The 20929-nt window shown below is 46.3% G+C and overlaps 1 protein-coding gene across 2 annotated transcripts in view; it reads left to right on the top strand.

Annotated features, from left to right (window-relative positions):
* Pdpn (podoplanin) overlaps positions 1 to 20636 on the top strand; it is a 33937-nt gene extending 13301 nt beyond the window's left edge. The window contains exons 2-6 of one of the 2 annotated variants that reach the window (NM_019358.3): positions 11110 to 11246; positions 13452 to 13590; positions 17039 to 17077; positions 18470 to 18581; positions 19512 to 20636. In NM_019358.3, the coding sequence (NP_062231.2) occupies positions 11110 to 11246; positions 13452 to 13590; positions 17039 to 17077; positions 18470 to 18581; positions 19512 to 19518 (434 nt within the window). In that variant the 3' untranslated portion in view covers positions 19519 to 20636. The remainder of the gene's footprint in view (positions 1 to 11109; positions 11247 to 13451; positions 13591 to 17038; positions 17078 to 18469; positions 18582 to 19511) is intronic. The other variant, NM_001429771.1, reaches the window with a different exon arrangement.
* The last annotated feature ends 293 nt before the right edge of the window (positions 20637 to 20929 follow it).

Raw genomic sequence — 20929 nt, 5'->3', positions numbered from 1 at the left:
GAGCTGATGGCCCCCTAACTTTCCACCTCACCATCCTCCTGAAAAGCAGGGGATGGTACATGTTGCAAGATTTTTTTAAAGACCTCAGGGGGAAAGAAGTAAGTTTTATTCATTCTCATGTAAACTCAGTCAGAAGCAGCTATTTGTCAACATCTCAACGCCTGGACCCTTCTGAGGGGAGAGGAACCAGGTGTGCATGGGTGGCCTGGAGTATCCTGCCCTCCTCTTGCCCAGTCCCTGACTTCAAGCAGTCAGAGTGAAAAGGGGGAGTCCTTAACAGCCAATGGCCTGCTCTCTTTTCTGTTTTCTCTTCCCTTCCTTCTCCTCCTCCTCCTCCTCCTCCTCCTCCTCCTCCTCTTCTTCCTTTTCCTCCTCTTCTTCCTCTTCCTCCTCTTCCTCCTCCTCCTCCTCCTCCTCCTCCTCCCATTCCTTCTCTTCAACAGAATATGTCATACTCGGGAACTTTCTGCTTCAGTCTTTCAAGTGCTGAGATTACAGCGCTGTGTCATTACCACCCCTGTCCTCTCACCCCTGCCACAGCTGTCTTTTTTTTTTTTTCTTTCTCACTCCCTGTCTTTCCTTTGACTCTAGGCATTGATCCCAGGGCCCCTGTATGGTAACCCTGTACTCTACCACTGAGCCACACCCCTGCACTTTCTTCACTGCTCTGGTCCTGCTACAAAAACTTGCAAAAGCTGCTTCCAGCTTTTATTTAGGAGGTGACCTGCAGCTAGCCAGAGGTCAAAAGAAACCTTTGAGCATCATGTAAGATCATGGGAACAGGCTCCTAACGTTTGCATGCAAAGATTTCCTCAGAGGCGCTAGGAGCCTGGCTGTGCTCACCCCAGTTCTGACACCCCTCTCTTAAATGCACATGTTACAAGGGTTGGGGATTTAGCTCAGTGGTAGAGCGCTTGCCTAGCAACCGCAAGGCCCTGGGTTCGGTCCCCAGCTCCGAAAAAAAAAAAAAAGAAAAAAAATGCACATGTTACCTGCTAGCAGCAGCATGCTGCCTGAGAGCCGTGTCCCATCTCATCTACCAAGCTTGATCTACAGCTTGACAGAACCTGTGACAGAGAGTGACAGGCAGGGCCACAGAGTTCATCCTCACTGGTGAGTTGTTCTGTGTCCTGTCATGCTTACCCTACCGTAGGGAAACATGCTCACCAGCTCTGCAGTGAAAGCCAGTGTACAGTGGGAGGGTGACAATTCCAAGGAGTAATATACCTACCTGCCCATCAGTCAGTCACTCAACAAATGCCTCGCAGGCACCTGCTGTGGCTCCAGATGCTGGCAGTATGTTAGGGCGTACCATGCTCTCCCAGAGGAAAACAAGTGAAGGCATTTCTGTGGGTGCCTCAGGGTGGCAGGGCCAAGCCTTCCGAGGGTGTTGTGTACATTAGTAAAGAGTTCTTTAGTCCCGGTGAATTGGTACACAAGCCTCTAATCTCAGTGCTTGGAAGTCGGTGGCAAGGAGGATCAAGAATTCAGGAGTAGACTGTACTATATACACAGTGAGAGCTTGTCTCAAAAATGCAGAGGGGGCTGGAGATGGAGAGATAGCTCAGTGGGTAGAGTGCGTTTGGTGTGCAAGGACAGGGACCTGAGTTCAAGCGGCAGAATTCATGTAAAACATGAACACTGTCAGGCGTGGTGATGCAAGTTCATCATTCAGAGTCAGGAGGAAGAAACCGGCAGATCTCCAGGGTTTCCTGGCTTGCCAGCTTGGTGGAATTGGCAAGTTCCCATCCAATGAGAGACCCTGTCTCAAAGACTAAAGTAGATAGCACCCTGAAGAACAATGCTGAGGTTGTTCTGATACAGACAGACAGACAAACACACACACACACACACACACACACACACACACACACACACACACACACACAGAGGACACAAGTACAGACTCTCAAAGCAGAGAGGATGTTTTCCATCGCTGGTCTCTCGATCAGCTAACCAATTAGCCAAAAATTGAAGAGACATTTAAAAAAAGAAGCCTTGGCCACACCCAGCAGCTACCAGGTGTTGAGGACCGCAGCTTGTTGGGATGGCTTTTCTTACCAGCAGAGCATTATAAATGACTGCTATTGCAGCTGTATTTCCAAAGAATGACTCCAACACAAGGCCAAAAGCAGGGCCACCCCACCCCACAGACACTGAGGATCAAAGCCATAGTAGGCAGAAGGGAGCTCCAGGCTCCCTCCTTGTTGTAGAAACCCACATCCGGGTAGCTGAGGGAAGAGGCAAGGGCTCCTGGGTCAGCAGGTGGTCAGCAGGGCTGACACCTCTACAGCATGAGGTGTATTTATTTTGGGACTTGTGGGGACAATTCGGGACACGATAGGGAAATAAGATGTAAAAGTCTCTACCAGGGAAAAGGGACAGAATAGAGGATGTGTTTCTCAAATGCATTCTCTATGTGTGATGTATGTAAGTGTTCTTATGGATGTGTACACTCACTGTGTATGCCCGTGTGGAGGCCGAACACACATGTCAGTTTCTTTCCTGGATATTCCCTCCCCCCTTTATTTTTTAATTACACACGAGTGAAGGTGTCCTTAGAGTTAGAGTCGGATCCCCTAGAGCTGGAGTTTCTGGCATTTGTGAGTTTCCTGACCTGGATGCTGAGATCCAAACTTCGGTTGCTCTCTCTAACCACTGAGCCATCTCTCCAGCCCCTCCACTTGAACTTGGAGCTCACTGATTGGCTAGACCAGTGCTTCGATTACAGGCACACAGCAACACTGGCTTTGCACATGGGTTCTGAGGTCTTCACGGGTAAGTGACAAAGCATGGTACTAAATGAGACACACACACACACACACACACACACACACACACACACACCCAGGTCTGGACTTAATTTGTTCTAAATGGTTATTTATGGTGGGGAGGGGCAGATGGATGCTGACAGTGGACCTGTGGAGGTCACAGGAAGCTTTCTCCGGAGCCGGGTCTCACCTTCACTATGAGGCCCTAGGGGTGAAGTCGTGTCTTGATCACAAAGTTCCTGTATCCACTGAGCCATCCCACTAACCCAGGGGACTTGTTTATCCTAATTAAAAACCTCAGGCTAGCTTAGGAAGCGATGGGTGCCACCATGGCATCTCTGAGCATACATGACATTGTGCTTTGTCCTGCTCCTCCCCACTGTCCCCCCACCCCCTCCCGCAGCTCCTCCCCCCACAGTTTGTTCCTCTTCAGCTCTCCTTATTAACTGTTTCGTTACTGTATTTTCCACCACCCCTAGGATCTTCCCTTCCCCTCATGACTCTTTCTAGTTTCGTGATTACACATAAACACACACACACGCACGCACGCACGCACGCACATGCATGCACACACGCACGTGTATTTAAATCGAGGTCCTGCCTCTGTATCTTTCTGAGGCTGGTTTATTTCCCTAATCGAAATGACCGCCAGTGGAAAAGGAACTTCATTTTTTTTTTTTTATTGTTTGTGGTGTTCGTGGGCGGTTGTTTTGGTTTGATTTGTTTTTGTTTAAGACAGGCTCTTCCTGTGTAGCCCTGTGTAGTAGACTAAACTCAAGCTCTGGATCCTCCTGCTTCTGCCTCTACAATTTGGGGGTCACAGGCAGGTACCTCCAAGGCCACTGATAAATGCCTTCCGATGACAGCACTTTGGGATTCAATTGGCTTTGGATGGACAGAACTTTTGAATTGTTTAAGCAGGATTATTTTAATAAGCCTGTGTTTCATAGGTGTCTGTCTGTCTGTTTGTTTGTTTGTTTGTTTGTTTAGAAACAGAATCTTTCCTGTGTAGCCTGGGCTGCCTAGAACTCCTTATGTTTGAGTCCAAGCTTCTGGAGTGTGGGGATTATAGGTGTCCTCTACCTGGCAGGCCTAGTTTTCAAATCTTTTTTACAGATTTTTTTTTCTCCAGATCTTTTCAAAGTCATCTCTCTATCCTGAATGTAACTGGGAACACATTACTTTGTTGTTGTTGTTGCTTGGCCTACAGTTTCTCTTAATACAAAAGCGGAACTTGCTAGGATTTCTTTCCTTTACAAGCATTCTATTTTTTTTTTTTTTGTTTTGTTTTCAGTAAAACCATTTCAAAACTATTTAATCACCAGTACTCAAAGGCACATCTGTGCGTTGAGGTATGGGCCAACCTAGAAGGACAAAACCAGCCTTATGCATGTGAGAACACCGTAGCTGTCATCAGAAACAGCAGAAAAGGGGCATCAGATGGTTGTGAGCCACCACCTCGCTGCTGGGAATTGAACTCAGGACCTCAGTGTTCTTACCCGATGATCATCTCCGGCCCACTCCTGACTTTTTTTTTTAATCTTTTTAAAAATCATCTCTACCATTTCAAGATTGGTCAGATTCTAAAGTCACAGGCTGATCACCTGGAGCTGAGTAGACAGACGGGTGAGATGGCTTTCAGGAATGTAGGTCAGGAGTTGTGGTGGCAACCCACGCCTTCAACTCGAGTACTACTTGGGTGTGGAACGCAGGTGGAGTTTGACTCGTCTACAGAGCAAGTTCTGGAACAGTCAGAGCTGCACAGGGAAACCCTGTCTGGGAGGTTTGGGGGGATGGGCGAAGGTGCTGGCTGCTAATTCGCTTGCCCGAGGACCTGAGTTTGATCTCTGAGATCTGCACTGTAGAAGGAGAAACTGACTCCCACAGGTTATCTTTTGATGCCCACCTGCATGTGATCACAACCCCCCATAGTAGATAAGGACGCAATTGTAATAAAAAGTTTCTTTTAGAAGATAAAAAAGAAAGCTGTGAGAGTAAGCGTGTGGGGCTGGAAAAGGAATTGGAACTGTTGAATTAGACTTCACTTAGAAACCAGAGGAAACCCTCGCAAGTAACATGGTATCGCTCCTTCAAGCTCAGCCGGCTTTGTGAGGAAGGGCCACCGATGGGATGGGCGGCGTTAGCATCTGAGCTGACTTCTCTGCCCCAGCTCCTAACCAGTGCCTGTGTCTCTGTAAGTTTCATACACAGAGAGCCGCCAGACCCTGCTCGTCCAGTGCTTTCTAGCACAGTCTTTCTTCAAAGCAATCCGTCAGCATTTGTGTTGCAGAATACGTGGTGGAGAGCAAGATGCTGATTAAGGGCTCTAGGACTGCAAATTGGCAAGTGTCATGTTTAGGGAGACTGAAAGAGTTTTTAGATTCTGTTAGCTCTTTTGGGCCCTAACCACCCAGACACAGGAGTATCTGTCAGTCCAGGAATAAACACCCTTTTCTCATTATTATTAATTATTATTTTAAATAATAACCAAGTATTCACAATGCACCCACTAATAGATTTGCACTTTCTCTCTCCCGTTCTCCCTGGCCTATAACAAGAATGTCTCCTATTCAACAGCACACCCACTCTGCTGTGGGTCAGGACACCTCGCTTGGTGGGAAAACCTTGCTTGTCGTTTGCACTGATTCAGACCACGTATCCCTTCTGCTCTCCACCCAGAGCACCAGCAGCTACTCCTGTGTCTACTTCTGTGGTCATTCGCTTATCTGTCATAGAATGTACTAAGCTTGTATTCCTTGTCCACTTCAACGAGTCTGAGTTGGCTGTGACCGGGAAGGAGAGATTCGCCTTCGTCTCGACACAATGTCAGTCACAGTCTTGGTACCACAGAAAAAGAGCCAGAGTTATCTGTGTTGTTTGCTTTGAGATAGGGTTTCTAACTGTGGCTCCGGGTGATCCTGAACTCACAAACCTCCTGCGTCAGCTTCCAGAGTGCTTGTGAGATTACAGGCATCAGCCACCACACCCAGTAGAAGAAAATTCTTTTTTTGGTTTTTTTTTTTTTTTTGGTTTTTTTTTTACGTTGTATGCATGCATGTCGTTGGTTAGTTCATGTGATACTAGGGCATGAACCCAGACATGCCCAACAAGCAACCTACAGATATGAACTACATTCCTGGTCCCATGGCTCCTTGTCCTCATGGTGACTGCTGACTTTTCTTGAACAGCTAAGGGCTGCCTTTCTAAGACACGCACGCTTTTAGGACAAATCACATCTCCCCTCTAATCAACCTCCCACAGAAACAGAGGAATGTGTGGCACCATGACGCACACGACAGCTTCCGTGCCACATTTGAGCTCCACTGTAATCTTAGAGGACAGAGGTTGCTGGGGACTGACTCTTGTTCTGTAAGGCAGGCAGGCATATTCCTGTTCTGTGGGCCACTTCAAGGAAACACAGATGAATCAAACGCTTAAGGAGGCAAAGACTCAGGGAAACAGATGTGAATATTCACGTAGCCCGAGGAAGGCTTCGTAAGTGTGGTGTCAGAGAAAATAAGGCGTCTGATTACTAATGGATCCAAATACCCACTTGTGGAAAAACAGGTTGTAGCATCTAAAAAAGAAGATATTCAGTGTGTGTGTGTGTGTGTGTGTGTGTGTGTGTTTTAATGTATATGTAATGTGTTCGTGTGTGGGTATGTGAACCTGTACACTAGTGCATGTATAAGGCTGATATTGGGCGTCTTCCTTACTCACCCACCTATACCCACCATGTATTTTTGAGACAGGGTCTCTCGCCGAGCATTCCAGTTCTGCTAGACCAGCTGGTCAGTAAGCTCTAGCCATCCTGTTTCTTTCCTCCACCAGTACTGGGGTTATAGGTTTACATCACCATACTTAACTTTATTGTTGGTGGTTTTGTGGGGGTTTTTTGTTTTTCAAGATAGGGCTTCTCTGTGTAGCCCTGGCCATCCTGGAACTTGCTCCGCAGATCAGGCTGGCCTCAAACTTAGAGATTTACCTGCCTTTGCCTTCCTCATGAGAGAATTAAAGGTGTACCACTGCCTGGACATATTAAAAAACGATTTATTTTGTGTGTATGTCTGTCTTTGTGTATGTGTGCACATACATGCAGTACCCACAGAGGCCAGTAGAGGGCACCAGGTTTCCCCGAGGACAGAAATAACAGGCAGTTTTGAGCTCCTCTGAACTGTTTCTCCAGCCCCCCCCCCCTTTTAAAGAACAGCAATAAAAACACCAAGGGATGGATTTATATCATGTGGAGAAATTCCATTGAGTCTCTTGCCCATGCCAGCTGCAGCTGAGTGTGTCAGGAAGTATACTCAGGTGACTGGGAAGGGATACAGATGTTTCCAGAACTTTCCTGGCAAGCCAGACTGAGAGCATCGGTTGCGGGTGTAGATTCCTCAGTCTCTGCTTGTATAGCATTTGTGTGCAAGCCCAAAGTGCAGCCCTGAGCGCCTATGTGCTGGTGTGTACCTCCTTGGGGGAGGACACATGAGTGCAAAGACATCAATCCACGGCTTGGAGATCACAAGAAAAGAGAAAGGGGATGTCAACTGCCGGCTGGAAACTCGGCAGCTGGCCTAGTCGACGCTCTCCACCAGGGAAAACCTTCCGCCAAAATAATTGAGAATCTTGTAAAGATAACTTTCCCATGGAGCCACAAAGAATGCCGGGGCTGGAGAGACAAAAGACACGCATGGTCATTCATAAAACACCCTTTGTCTATTCAGGGCGACTTCAGTTCTTGGCTCCCGAGGGCCAAGGGGGAGAAAGAACAAGGAGGAATTTTTATCAAGTTACTCTTTCAGTGAACTGAGCTTTCTATGAAGGAATTGAAGCCAGCTTCATTCAGAACGTTTGTTTTTAAAAGCAGGGCTTGTTTTAAGTTAGAGACTCGGGACTTTGACAGTGGTTCCAGGAAACCTTGTAACAAGTGATGTTTAGGAGCTGAATTCAATCCAAGGGAATGAAGGGTTTTTTTTTTGTTTGTTTGTTTGTTTGTTTGATGTTTTCCATTAGCATGTATTAAGTGTACATGATACTGGGTTTCCTTATGACATTTTCAAATATGTATATAGTGTGTTCTAACCATATTCACCTCTTTCTGGACCTTGCTTCTAATCTTCATTCTCTTCCAAGCTAACAAGCTACTCCTTTCCTGCTTTCCACCCCCCTCCCCTCTGTGTGTGTGTGTGTGTGTGTTTGCGTGCTTGTGTGCCTGTGTGTCCCAGTGTGTTGCAGTAGGGATGCCTACAGGAGGGGCGTGGTGAAGGTTTGCTTGCGGGAGTGTGGTTACCTTACCAGTGTTATGCCACGGAAGACATCTATTCCATGAGGATGCTTAGCTTTTTTTTTTTTTTTCCTTTCTTTTTTTTCGGAGCTGAGGACTGAACCCAGGGCCTTGCGCTTGCTAGGCAAGCACTCTACCACTGAGCTAAATCCCCAACCCCTGCTTAGCTTTTAAGTAGGGATTATTTGTCTGGAAAATGGACATTAAACATCTGTGTTCTCCACAGTCACAATCCCAGCCCTCAGCCCACGGTGGCAAATGACCGCAAGAGGAGGGCTACCATTTGTATGCACTGAGTTTTGAAGATTTTAAAGCTTTTCCTGAGTTTTCTTTTTCTTTTTTTTTCTTTTTAAGGATGACTGTGCTAGGTAGCTCAACTGAAGCCATCCGTTGGCAACTGGAATAGGGCCAGCTGCAGAGACTCCCGAAACACAGCAACATTCCTCCACAGGCCTCCCGCCCTGTTGGCATGAGCACTTGGAGTTATGACCAAATGTTTATTAGCCGTGCCCCTGGCTGGGCTGTCTTAACAGAGGGAAAAATAACACATCAAGGGAAGCATTGCTCGTCAGAGCAGCGCCCACCGAAAAACATCTGCTCTTTAATTACACGGGAGCTTTCCAAGCACCCCACCCCCACCCCCCATTCCACCGATGCCTGCGCTTCTTTTGAAACAACATTTAGGCATGGTGTTTCCATTGCTGTTCCAGTCTCGGGAGGAAGCTCACAGCCAGTGAGTCAAGATTTGTAACTCGTGAAAAGGATTACGCGAGTTAAGTAAGAGCAGATGCCCTGGTATGGAAAGCCAGAGGCAGCAGAGCGGGGGACACTTGTCAACTCCTCTCTCACTGTTTGAGGCCATCCATTTTCCATTGCTGTAGCAAAATACCCAAGACCATGTCATTTAGAAGCATAGATCTTTAGACCCCTTGTGGCTCCGGAGGCTGGAAAGTTCTAGAGCATGGCGCCGTTTCAGCCAATGCCTTTGTAACTGCATAGTTTTGCCGAAAGAAGATGTGATGTCGCAGGAAGAGTGCATGCGTCAGTTCAGATCTACCCTTCTCTTACTAACCCACCAGTCACTTCCTGGTGACCCCCTCCTGGTGACCTCATTCAGTTCTCATTACCTTTCCAAGGCCTCCGCTTCAAACACTGTCGACTTAATGAATGTGAAGGAGATTCGATTTCTAGCGGGATCTGGGGAGACAGATGAGAGCCTGAGGCACTTTACCATTAAGATCCCGTTTTTTCTAGGTGGCTCCAGTTTATACCGGGGTTGACACTAACTAACTCACCTGTCATCCAAGCATGAGGACCTAAGTTTAAAGCCCAGAACCCACAGAAAGCAGATGCAATCCAGAGTGAACACCCGTGGCTCTAGTGCGTCCACTGAGAGGTGGCGGTGTGGGGACAGGAAAATCCACAGTGCACAAGCCAGCTACCTTGTGGCAAACAGTAAGAGACTCTGTCCCTAACAAGATGGCAGCGGAGAACTGATATCTTACTTAGGGTTTAATTGCTGCGAAGAGACACTATGACCGTGACAACTCCTATAAGAAGGGCGGCACTTAATCGAGTCCGGCTTACAGTTTAGCCCACTGTCATGGCAGGAAGCATGGCAGCGGACAGACAGACATGGTGTTGGAGCATCTCCATCTCAATCCACAGATAGCAGAAGGAGAGTGTATACCACCACACTGGGCATAGCTTGAGCACGGGGAACCTCAAAGCCCACAAAAACCACAATGACACACTTCCTCCAACAAGGCTACGCTTATTCCAACAAGGCCACGCCTCCTAATAGTACCACTCCATATGAGCTCAGCATTCAAGCACATGAGTCTCTGGAGGCCATCTCTATCCAAAATGACACCTGAGATTGTCTTCTGAACTCTATGCACCATAGCCCATACATACCTACATGTGGGAGCATGGGCTCACACACGCGTGCGCACGCACACACACACACACACAAGCAAGGGCAGTTGGATCAAATTTTTTTTTAATTATTGATTTATTATATTTGAGTACACTGTCCCTGTCTTCAGACACAGCAGAAGAGGGCATCAGATCTCATTACAGATGGTTGTGAGCCACCATGTGGTTGCTGGGAATTGAACTCAGGACCTCTGGAAGAGCAGTCAGTGCTCTTAACCACTGAGCCATCTCTCCAGCCCCATGGATCAAATAAGTTTAGCTTTTGGCACTAAGCATCTGTTGCATCTCGACACCTTTAAGTGTCTGTCCTGCTGGCTCCATACTCCATATGTAACATGGTGGTGCCCACCTTTAATCCCAGCCCTCAGGAGTCAGATACAAGCGAGTCCAAGGACAGCCTGATCTCCACAGTGAGTAACAGAACAGCCAGGGCTATGTAGAGGGGCCCTGCCTATCTCAAAGAAGAAGTTGAAATGAATCTTACGAGGTCAGTGAGTCAGCAGTCTTAGTTATCCAAGTGAGCAGAAATCCCAAATAGTAATGAAGATTTGGCTTGTTGTTGTAGTTTTAATTTTTATTACACTTTATGTATTTATGGGGGGGGGGGGGTTGGGGGAATGTGTCCTGTCATGGCAGACAAGTATGTGCCCATCCGAGGACAATTTGCACACGTTGGTTTTCTTCCACCATTTGGATCCCAGGTTTGAGCTTGAATTATCAGGTTTGGCAGCAAAAGCACCTTTACCCTTCTCGGCCATCTTGCCAGCCTGTTTGTTTGTTTGTTTGTTTGTTTGTTTGTTTGTTTGTTTTTAACTGGTTAATGTTTTGATGCTGGGAAATAAGACTAGTGCCTTGGGCATACCTAGCACGTGCTAGGCTATAACCCTAGGCCTGAGTCTGTGAGAGTAAAAAGCAAACAGATGATCATTTTATTGGACGCTGTAGGTTTGGACAGAGCATGGACCCCAGGTGTTATATATAGAAAACTGTTCAAATGATTCTACAGGGTTTTCCTGGTCTATACAATACTCTGTCTGTTGTCCGGAAGACACTGTCTCTACTAAACAGGGAAAGGCACACATTTACATACTGCATCTCTGACTGGACTTTCTTTCTCAGGGGCCATCGGTGCGCTAGAAGATGATCTTGTGACCCCGGGTCCAGGAGATGACATGGTGAACCCAGGTCTAGAAGACAGAATAGAAACCACGGACACTACAGGAGAACTGGATAAGTCAACTGCCAAGGCGCCTCTGGTGAGTGTCTAGGGAGAGAGGTCATTGGCTCCAAAACCTTACCTGTCACATACCTGGGTATGATGTATGTTTATGTAAGAAAACAGCTCCATACAAAGAAATGGTAATATGACTCATAACAGTGACACAGGTCTCATCCAGGGACAGGGAGCTAGTTTGTTGGCACAAACTATTTGAGAGCAATAGACCACATCTTCTTGTGGGCTGGAGAGGCAGATGGCTCAGTGGTTAAGAGCACTGGCTGCTCTTCCAGAGGTCCTAAGTTCAGTTTCCAGCAACCACATGGTGGCTCATAACCATCTGTAACGGGATCTGGTGCCCTCTTCTAGTGTGTCTGAGGACAGTGACAATGTACTTATATAAAATTAATTAATTAATTAATTAAAAAAGACTACATCTTCTCAAAGTAGTAAGAAACCAGCTTGGCGTTGTTTGCAAACTTGAGCTGGGGCAGGGCAGGTAATTACACCTGTTATTCCAGTATCCAGGAGGCAGATGTGTGTAAATACGAACTCTACGATGTGGCAACTATAATAGCAAATAGTAAAATAATTCCTATAGCCTGGTCTATGCAGTGAGTTCCAGGACAGCCTGGGCTACAGAGCAAGATTCTGCCAAATAAAACAAACAAATGAACTAAAAAGGACTGAATTCAGGGAACTTTGGTAGGGCCCTGAGGAGGGGAGATACCTTCATCCGAAAAGGGTAGGAAAGCCCCAAGCCAGTTCCTGCCCAACCTCTTCTTTTTTTTTTTTTTTGGCCTTGCGCTTCCTAGGCAAGCGCTCTACCCAACCCCCAACCTCTTCATTCAAATCACTTGCTCCATCCTCTGTGATGAACAATGAAAAGGTTTAAAAGCCACCACTGGGCTGGGGAAATGGCTCTCGGTAACATGGATGCCTTGCGAGCATGAGGACCTACCTGAGTTCACTCTCCAAAAGCCAGACGTGATGATATCTGGGGGCTGTCCTGACTCTGGGGAGGCCTCTGGGTCCCTGGGGTGTGTTGGCCAGCTAGCCTAGCCTAATTGGCAAGGGCCAGGCCAGTGAGAGACCTATGTCAGAGAACAACAAACACACATTCACATATGCCCACCTCAACCCCTGCATACATTGATACTTAAAACCAGAACCTCTTCGTAGTCCTCCGCTGCCGTGGAATGGCTGTGAGTTCTGGCACACCGTGAAAGCTCTTCAGTTCTTCATGGAATTTACTTCATAAAGTTGCCCTTGGCATTGAGAATGGATTTAAAGGGCCGGGTACAAAGTAAGTTGTCAGTGACAGTGACACATCTTTCCGCCAAGTTGTTCTGAGAGGGTTTTTTTTTTTTTAAATGTATTGATCCTTTGTGAGTTTCACATCATGCACCCCAGTCACAATTATCTTACTGTTCCCTAATACCTGCCCTCTTCCCTTGCAACCTCCCCCAAACAAAATAAACAAAACACAGCATAGAAAACATGTCATTGTGGAAGCTGTAATGTATCACAGTGTGCCCCAAGGTACATCCCTCTGTCCACACATCTTCCTCACTTGCTGGTGTTTGTTGCAATGAGTCATCGGTGTGGTTCAACGTCTCTGGCTTCTGTGACACCGTCCGTATTGGATCCTCATCGGGGCTCCTCCTGATTGTCTGGTTAATTGCCCTGTGTCACGGAGATCCTGCAACTTTGGATCGGTGGGACTGGCCCTTCCATGCATTCTAACCATTTGCAGATGATACAGATTTGGGGATACGCAAACTCAGAGCCCTGGATCTGGGCCACGTGGGTGGGAGTTGAGCTTGTCAGCCCCCTGTGAGCAGTGTTTTTTAAAGAATTAGGGGACAAGAAGTCTCCGTGCCTTCTTTTTTGATTTTCTTCTTTTTTTTTTTTTTTTTCTTTTTTTTTCCGGAGCTGGGGACCGAACCCAGGGCCTTGCGCTTGCTAAGCAAGCGCTCTACCACTGAGCTAAATCCCCAACCCGTCTCCGTGCCTTCTTCATTTAAGATTTATCGTAACATTTAAGATTGATTTCTGGATTGAACCTGGTTTTGTTCCCCATCTCCACTCCGTTATGGTTTGGTTTGGTTTTGGTTCTACCTGGAATTTATGTGGGTTCTTTTGGGTGTGTGCTACCCTAAAATCTTTCCCGAGGGAAGACAGGCAGTGTACATTTTAAACCTTCAGAATTTATCTTCTCTCTTTCTCGCCTCACTTCTGACAGGTACCAACACAGCCTCCCATTGAGGAACTGCCGACCTCAGGAACCTCCGACCACGATCACAAAGAACATGAGAGTACAACCACTGTCAAAGCGGTGACCAGCCACTCCACGGACAAGAAAACAACTCACTCCAATAGAGGTGGGTCCGTTTTATATAACCCACGAACCTCATGAGCAGAAGAGTCAAAGGGACTGAGGGACTAAGAAAATGAATCCCTCACCAGACTTTGTGTGGTGGGTCCAGAATCCGGTGTAACTGTGTCAAGTTAGTTTATTGGCTTTCTGGAAATATCTCTTAACTGTGACTGATAACTAGTAGTAACTCCCTACACACACGGGCCAGTCGATGGCTCCCCTTGTATTATACCCTTCTGTTAAGAACCTTGTGTTGGTGCTGGAGAGATGGATAGCTTACTGGACAAGCCCATGAATACTTTCAGAATTCATTCAGTTCCCAGCATCTCACAATGCCTCTGTCTTCTGAGGGTGCCTCACATAACAAACGTAAAATAAATATTTGAAAAGGAAAAACATCTTGCATAAGACGGGTCATATGGCTCAGTAGGTCAGCAGGTAAAGAAAGAGGCTTGCTGCCAACCTTGACAGTCCCTGAAACATACATGGTTAGAGGCAAGAAACTAAGGCCTAGAAATTGTCTCTTGCAGGGCACCACAGCACAATACCCACATACAATAAATGAATAAGTAAAAAAAAAAAAAAAAAAAACTTTTTTTTAAACAAACCTTGTGTTGACACTGGAGCAGCAATTCTACACTAAAGTTTCCCATTTTACATTATGGCTATTATAAGTCAGACTCAGCAGGACCTTGGATTGTGTGTATCAACCAGGCTGGTGCCTACAACCTGTACTGACTTTTGTAGCTGAGGCTGTCCTTGAACCCCGAATCATACTACTTCTACATTTTAAGTGCTGTGATTACATAGGCTACTGTGCCTGACTGAATGTTGTGTTACTTAATGTGTACCTCATGTCCAGGTGCCAGTCTGGCCTTAAGAGCTCAACACTTCTTCTTTTGTTATGATTTGTTTTTATTTGACGTGCACTGGTATTTGCTGCCTACATATACCTTTATGTGAAGGTGCTGGATTTCCTGGAAAGCAAGTTACAGACAGCTTCAAGCTGCCATGGAGGTGCCGGGAATTGAACCCAGTTCCCCTGGAAGAGCAGCCAGCACATCTAATCACTAGTTCATTTTTCCAGCCCCTCTATAGCATTTCTAAAGCCTTAAAAATTGGTTTTAGATCCAGGTTTGGTAGTTACATGGCCATAATGGCTCATATTCTAAGGCACAAAGATTATTAGTTAGAGGCTAGCCCCGGCTACATAGTAACACTTTATCTTATAAAATAGCCACACGGGGCTACATGAGATGCTGTTTCAAGAACAAAAAAAACTTCCACATTTGTACATATGTACAAATCACTGTCCGCAATATTTAACACTTGGAAGCAGCGGGGCTCACAAACAGGTGAAAGATGTAATGTCTTCGCATGGTGGAATGTTACTTAGCTTTAAAAGAGAAAGGAACGCTGACACATGTTACAATACATGCGAGGCAGTTCAGTCGGACACAAAGGACAGTGTGGTATGAAATCTACTTGCTTGAAGCACCAAAAGTGCTGAAGCCAATGGACACAGACATTGGAACGGTGGCCCCTAGCAGTGTAGGAGGGGGTAAATGGAGAGTTGTTGTGTAGTATGTTTAATTTTTACACGATGAGAAGGGGTTGAGAATTTGGCTCTGACAGATGCTTGCCTACCAAGGTCCTGGGTTCAAGCCGTGATACACACACACATAAAAAGAGCTCAGTCAACGGATGGAGGTGATGACTGTCCATGATTAAATATAATCTCACTGCACTGCACACTTAAAAGGATTTGTGGTGGCCAGGCACGGTAGGACACACCGTCAATCTCAGCAATCAGGAGGCAGAGGCTGCTTGGTCTACAGAGTGAGCTCTAGACAAGCCAGGGCGACACAGTGAAGTCCTGTCTCAAAACAAAACACAAAGCCAAGTCGGGTAGGGGCTCTGTCTGTTCCGTTGATTGATTGGGTATTTTGGGGTGCTCTGGATCTAATCCAGCCCCTTCCTCACAGCTAGGCAACCGCTCTGTCTACCACTGAGTCACACCCTGTAAAGCGCTTTGAAATGGATGAAAAGCTTGCTGCAAGCTGTTAGGAAAACGCTAACATTAAACACGAGGTGGAACCGAGGCGGACCAAAAGAAGGAGGGGTGTTACGACACGTTTCGAAATCGTAGAGGATTTCTCGTTTCTATCATGATTCAGCGTGTAACTAGCAGAAAAAAGTAGCCTTTCACCGAGCATTTCCTGCTATTGCTCTTAGGTGTTGGAAGCTTGGCTCCGTGGCTAAGAACACTTCCTGTTCTTTGCAGGGGTCTGGAATCAGCTCCTGGCAACCACATAGCAGCTAACAATCACCTGTCACTCCAGTTCTAGGAGATCAGATATCTTCCGCAGGCTCAAGGTGCACATAAACACACGCTCTCTCTCCCTCTCTCTCCCTCTCCCTTCCTCTCTCTCCCTCTCTCTCCTTTCCCCTCTCCCTCTCTCTCTCACATACAAACACACCAAATAAACAAACAATCAAATAAATAAATAAATGTGGGCTGGAGAGGTGGCTCATCTGTTAAAGGCTAGGCTCACAACCAAAACTAAATCTTAAAAGTTGAGTATGGGGGTGCACACCTGTAATCTTTTTTTTAAAAAATGTTTTATTTATTTATCATATATATATGAGTACACTGTAGCTGTCTTCAGACACACCAGAAGAGGGCATCAGATCTCATTACAGATGGTTGTGAGCCGCCATGTGGTTGCTGGGATTTGAACTCAGGGCCTCAGGAAGAGCAGTCGGTGCTCTTAACCACTGAGCCATCTCTCCAGCCCCACACCTGTAATCTTAACACTGGGAGGAAAGAACTCAAAGTGGAGAGGGTGTGTGTTGCTGCTCGACCCGAATGCAAGAGGAAACCCTCAAGAACAGAATTGAAGTCTCAAGGGACCAGTTATCACTAGGCCTTAGCAGGGCTGGCTACTGCCTCAAGATGTATAGGTCTGACCATCAAAGAAGAATGGAGTAGGTAGCAGGAGGGCAGCCCAGGTTACCTCTTCCTAAATTTGAAGCCTGCTGGGAAAGTGCTCAGATGAACCTTATCATTCCGTGTTTTCTAGGATCTTGATAAAAAGGTGAGGCAGCCACACCTGGATTCTTTCGCTATCTCTTTTCGCCGACAAGTTTCCCAACCCTTTATCTCCCAGCTCTGGGACTCAGTGTCCTTGACTCTGAGAATAAGATAAGGCAAAATCCTACGGATACAAAAGCAGTGAAAGCCTGTAGGTGGGAAGTAGCAAATTGAGGACAATAGATACAAAGACAGCAGTCTGTCGGGGCTGCCTTCTAAACTCCCATCAGGTTTGTTGAGGAAATTACCCTCATTGCCGGTGTTTGCTACATTCCACTTAAGGTAAATTTATCTGCCAACTGTTAAATTATAGTCATTAAATCCTAATGATTCTGATGTCCCATCTCCCTCTTTCCAGATAACGCAGGCGGTGAAACGCAGACCACAGATAAGAAAGGTAAATGAGAGGTTGATATATTCCTTTGGGAGATAAAAAGAGAGCGTCTTTGAGGTTTTTTTTTTTTATTCCATTCTTTCTAGGATCTCAGTCAAACAATAAACAGAATGGAACATCTTTTCTTCCTTCCTTTCTTTCTTTCTTTTTTTTTTTTTTTTTTTTTTGGTTCTTTTTTTTCCGGAGCTGGGGACCGAACCCAGGGCCTTGCGCTTCCTAGGCAAGCGCTCTACCACTGAGCTAAATCCCCAACCCCTCTCTCTTCCTTTCTAATTGCCTCCCTCCCCACCTTTCTGAAGTAGTGGGAATTGAACCCAGGACCTTATGCATGCTTAAGCCAATGCTCAACCACTAAGCAACGTCCCCAGCCCACGTCTAACTTTTTACTTTGAGACAGTCTTAAGTTTTCCCAGGCTGACTTCTCTGATAGGCCTAGCACCTTCATCTTTCTAATTATTAAGGGAAAAAAAGGAAAATCTGTGTATTTGAAAAGAAATTGGGCTGGCAGCATAGTTAACTTTTAACTCTGTTAGTTTAGTATGGGAACCCAGCACTACATAAATATGTATTTGTGTGCACACATGCGCATGCGCGCGCGCGCGCGCACACACACACACACACACACACACACACACACACACACTCTTCCCCCTCCCCCGACACCACACTTAGTATGGACAGCTGTGAGGAATAACATATCACAATTACTCTATTATATTGAATATGCTGGAATCTTTGTTCTTTGTTATGGACATATGATGTTTTCCCACTTAATGTTGGCCGTAAGTTTTCATGCATTTTTTTTTTTTTTATGTATGAAACATACTTTACTATGTCGAAGTATGTTCCTTCTGGCTTTTCAGGGGCTTTTGTCATGGAAGCCATAAAGAAGCATTGCCCATCAACAATGAAGCCAGTGTGTTATGTGCGATAAATCTAGAGACTCAGAAACCTTTTGATTCACAAGATGGGATTAGGGGGCTGGAGAGATGGCTCAGCGGTTAAGAGCACTGACTGCTCTTCCAGAGGTCCTGAGTTCAAATCCCAGCAACCACATGGTGGCTCACAACCATCATGTAATGAGATCTGATGCCCTCTTCTGGCGTGTCCGAAGACAGCTACAGTGTACTCATATAAATAAATAAAAAAAGAGATGGGATTCGGCCGGGACTTGGCTTGGTGGTACTGTGCTCGACGAGGCCTGGGTTTGCTCTCTGGTACCAAGCAGAGAAAAATGGTTCAGTGCTTCCACACTTGACTCCTCTGGACTCGGGAGACAAGCGGGGGACCGTTCCCTGCCGAGACCAGCACGGCAGTTCTGTTCCTTGCTTATGACGTGTGGTTTGGCACATCTGTCTATTCCTGGGACTCATGCTTCTTTCCCGGTCTATTCAGATGGCTTGGCTGTAGTGACCCTGGTCGGAATCATAATTGGCGTCTTGTTAGCCATTGGCTTCATTGGAGGGATCATCATTGTGGTTATGAGGAAGATTTCTGGAAGGTTCTCGTAAGTAGCCTCTCATCCCCCTGTGACGTGGGAATGTAGGCAATTCTGCCACCGCCCAAACCTTTGCATGCGCGGAAGCCTCTGCCCACGGTCCTCTTCAGAAGCCCATGGCACGGCCTCTGACGTCATCTGGGATGGATGTCAGCCTCTGCACACGGTCCTCTTCAGAAGCCCATGGCACGGCCTCTGACGGCTTCTGGGATGGATGTCAGCCCTGGCTTTACAAGTTTCTGAAACAAAACATGCTTTGAGGTCTGAGCAGATCTGATCTCTCGTCTTAATTTTCCAACTGCACAAATTTGAAAGAAAAATCCCAAGTTTTAACTTGTTTCTTTTTTTTTTTTTTCTTTTTTCTTTTTTTTCGGAGCTGGGGACCGAACCCAGGGCCTTGCGCTTCCTAGGCAAGCGCTCTACCACTGAGCTAAATCCCCAACCCCTTAACTTGTTTCTTAATCTCCTTGTTCCCTCTGCCATCAATAGCACCCATCACACTGCCCCTGTTCTGATGAGGACCTACACTGTGTGCATGGGGGGCAGGCATGCATGTTTTGCATTTAGATCCTTCCCTGACACCTAATCCCTCCACCACGGAGGTCATTATATCCTCCTGGTTAAGCTTCCTTTAGAATTTAGAATGTTCCAACTCAGGACCGGAGGAAAGCCAGAGAAAGACAGTCCGGGAGGGGAGAGGATGTGTCATCTATGACTGGGAGGTACACTGTCATGCAGTTGTCCATGCATCGTGTTCGGAAATGTCTGGGGTCCTGACCCTGGCTACGTAAGGTGTGGAGGGGAATATCTGGGGGGAAAGGGCACAAAGTTCCGGGACTGAAGCTAGAGAAAAGGACAATAGGATTAATTGACGGTGGGAAAGGGAGTGACTAGTCCCAACCGCAGTCCAAGCAGTAACTATGTTCTTTACTTTCACAGGCCCTAAAGAGCCAAACAGAACTGGTTGTTCTCCCAACACATCTGAAAATAAGAGAGCTTCCACCTTGCCCTGTTCCCCATCCTCTTCCTGTGGAGGAAGATGACCCATGGAATGCCCACCCACCCCTCTCACAGCCATGGTGACCCCTCCACTTGCCAGCAGTACCAAAGGAAAGATACGGGACAAGCCACTGGCCCCTCGAACCATCTGCCTTTGGAAATCAAATTTTTTAATATAAATGTTATGATTGAGGACCACATGCATAGAAAAATGGTGCAAAAACCGAGACAGTATCATCAGCTTTATCAACTGTAACCATGGGTTGGTTCTTCCGGGCCAGTCCCAGTCTGTTAAGAGGCAAAAGAATTTGGAAATGTTACCTCACAGAGGCACGGGTCTTTTTGCAGTTGCCAACCTGCAAATGCAGTTGATGCATACATATTCCAGCCTAGTGGGGTCTGAATCAGTGCATTGAAAGTATAAACCCAAAATCAGGCGTGATAGGCAGCCCCTCAGGGAGCTTCATTATACCTTTTCAGAAGCATCCACTGCCTTCAGTTCCCGGAAGATACCTTGCTTTTTACAAGCCTCCAAACCCTCTCTAAGCCTCAGATGACTCAATGACCCAGAGGTCTGTCTACTCCACTCCCCCTGGTGATGGAAAGCCCAAGTTGAGGAACCATGTCCTCACCTCCCTAGGCCTCAAGCCTTCAGATCAACCGCTTCTTTCTGGACGATGGAGACCTCATCCCAGATGCTCAGAAAGTTTGTTGGATGTCACAAAATGCCAGAGCCTCAGCCGCTGTCGAACCAAGAACGAAACTCAGTCCTTAAGTGGAAGTGACTCCTGTGCCTGCTTTAGCGTAGGAAATGAGACCAACCAGTTTCTAGCACCTGCCTTCTGCTTCCCAGGAAAGACGGAGAAAAAAATAATCTTGTATGTTCTTAACTGCTTCTAGGTGGTGGATGGAAAGGTTTGATGTTAATTTCCGGTCTTCGTGACATACCACATCTTCCCATGAGGACTCGGTGTTGCTGGCACAAGAGCTGTAGTGTCTTGGTTACCTGTGTTGGTACTCAATACAGTGTAGACATCTTTTCAAATAAAATATGATTGTGTACAATCATGAGTCCAACATTTGACACGTCTGTCAACTTTAGATGTCACTTCTGGTGATATATATTATTATAATGTCATATATTATATCATATATATATATATATATATATATATATATATTAGTTTTGTAGACTAAGCTAGCCAGCCTCAAACTGAGACCTGTGTACATACCTCCTTAGCAGTGGGACTAAAGGTGTGTGTCATCATGCCTGGCTAAGAATATATCTTTTAAATGTAGCTGCCTGTTGACTTAATGGAGAGAGAAGTATCCATGGTCACAGGAAGTTCAAACCCAGG

Source organism: Rattus norvegicus, chromosome 5, assembly GCF_021556685.1.
Source record: "Rattus norvegicus strain SHRSP/BbbUtx chromosome 5, alternate assembly SHRSP_T2T, whole genome shotgun sequence".
Lineage (NCBI taxonomy): Eukaryota > Metazoa > Chordata > Mammalia > Rodentia > Muridae > Rattus > Rattus norvegicus.
The sequence above is the reverse complement of the archived record's forward strand: the minus strand, read 5'-3'. Positions and strand labels throughout refer to the sequence as shown.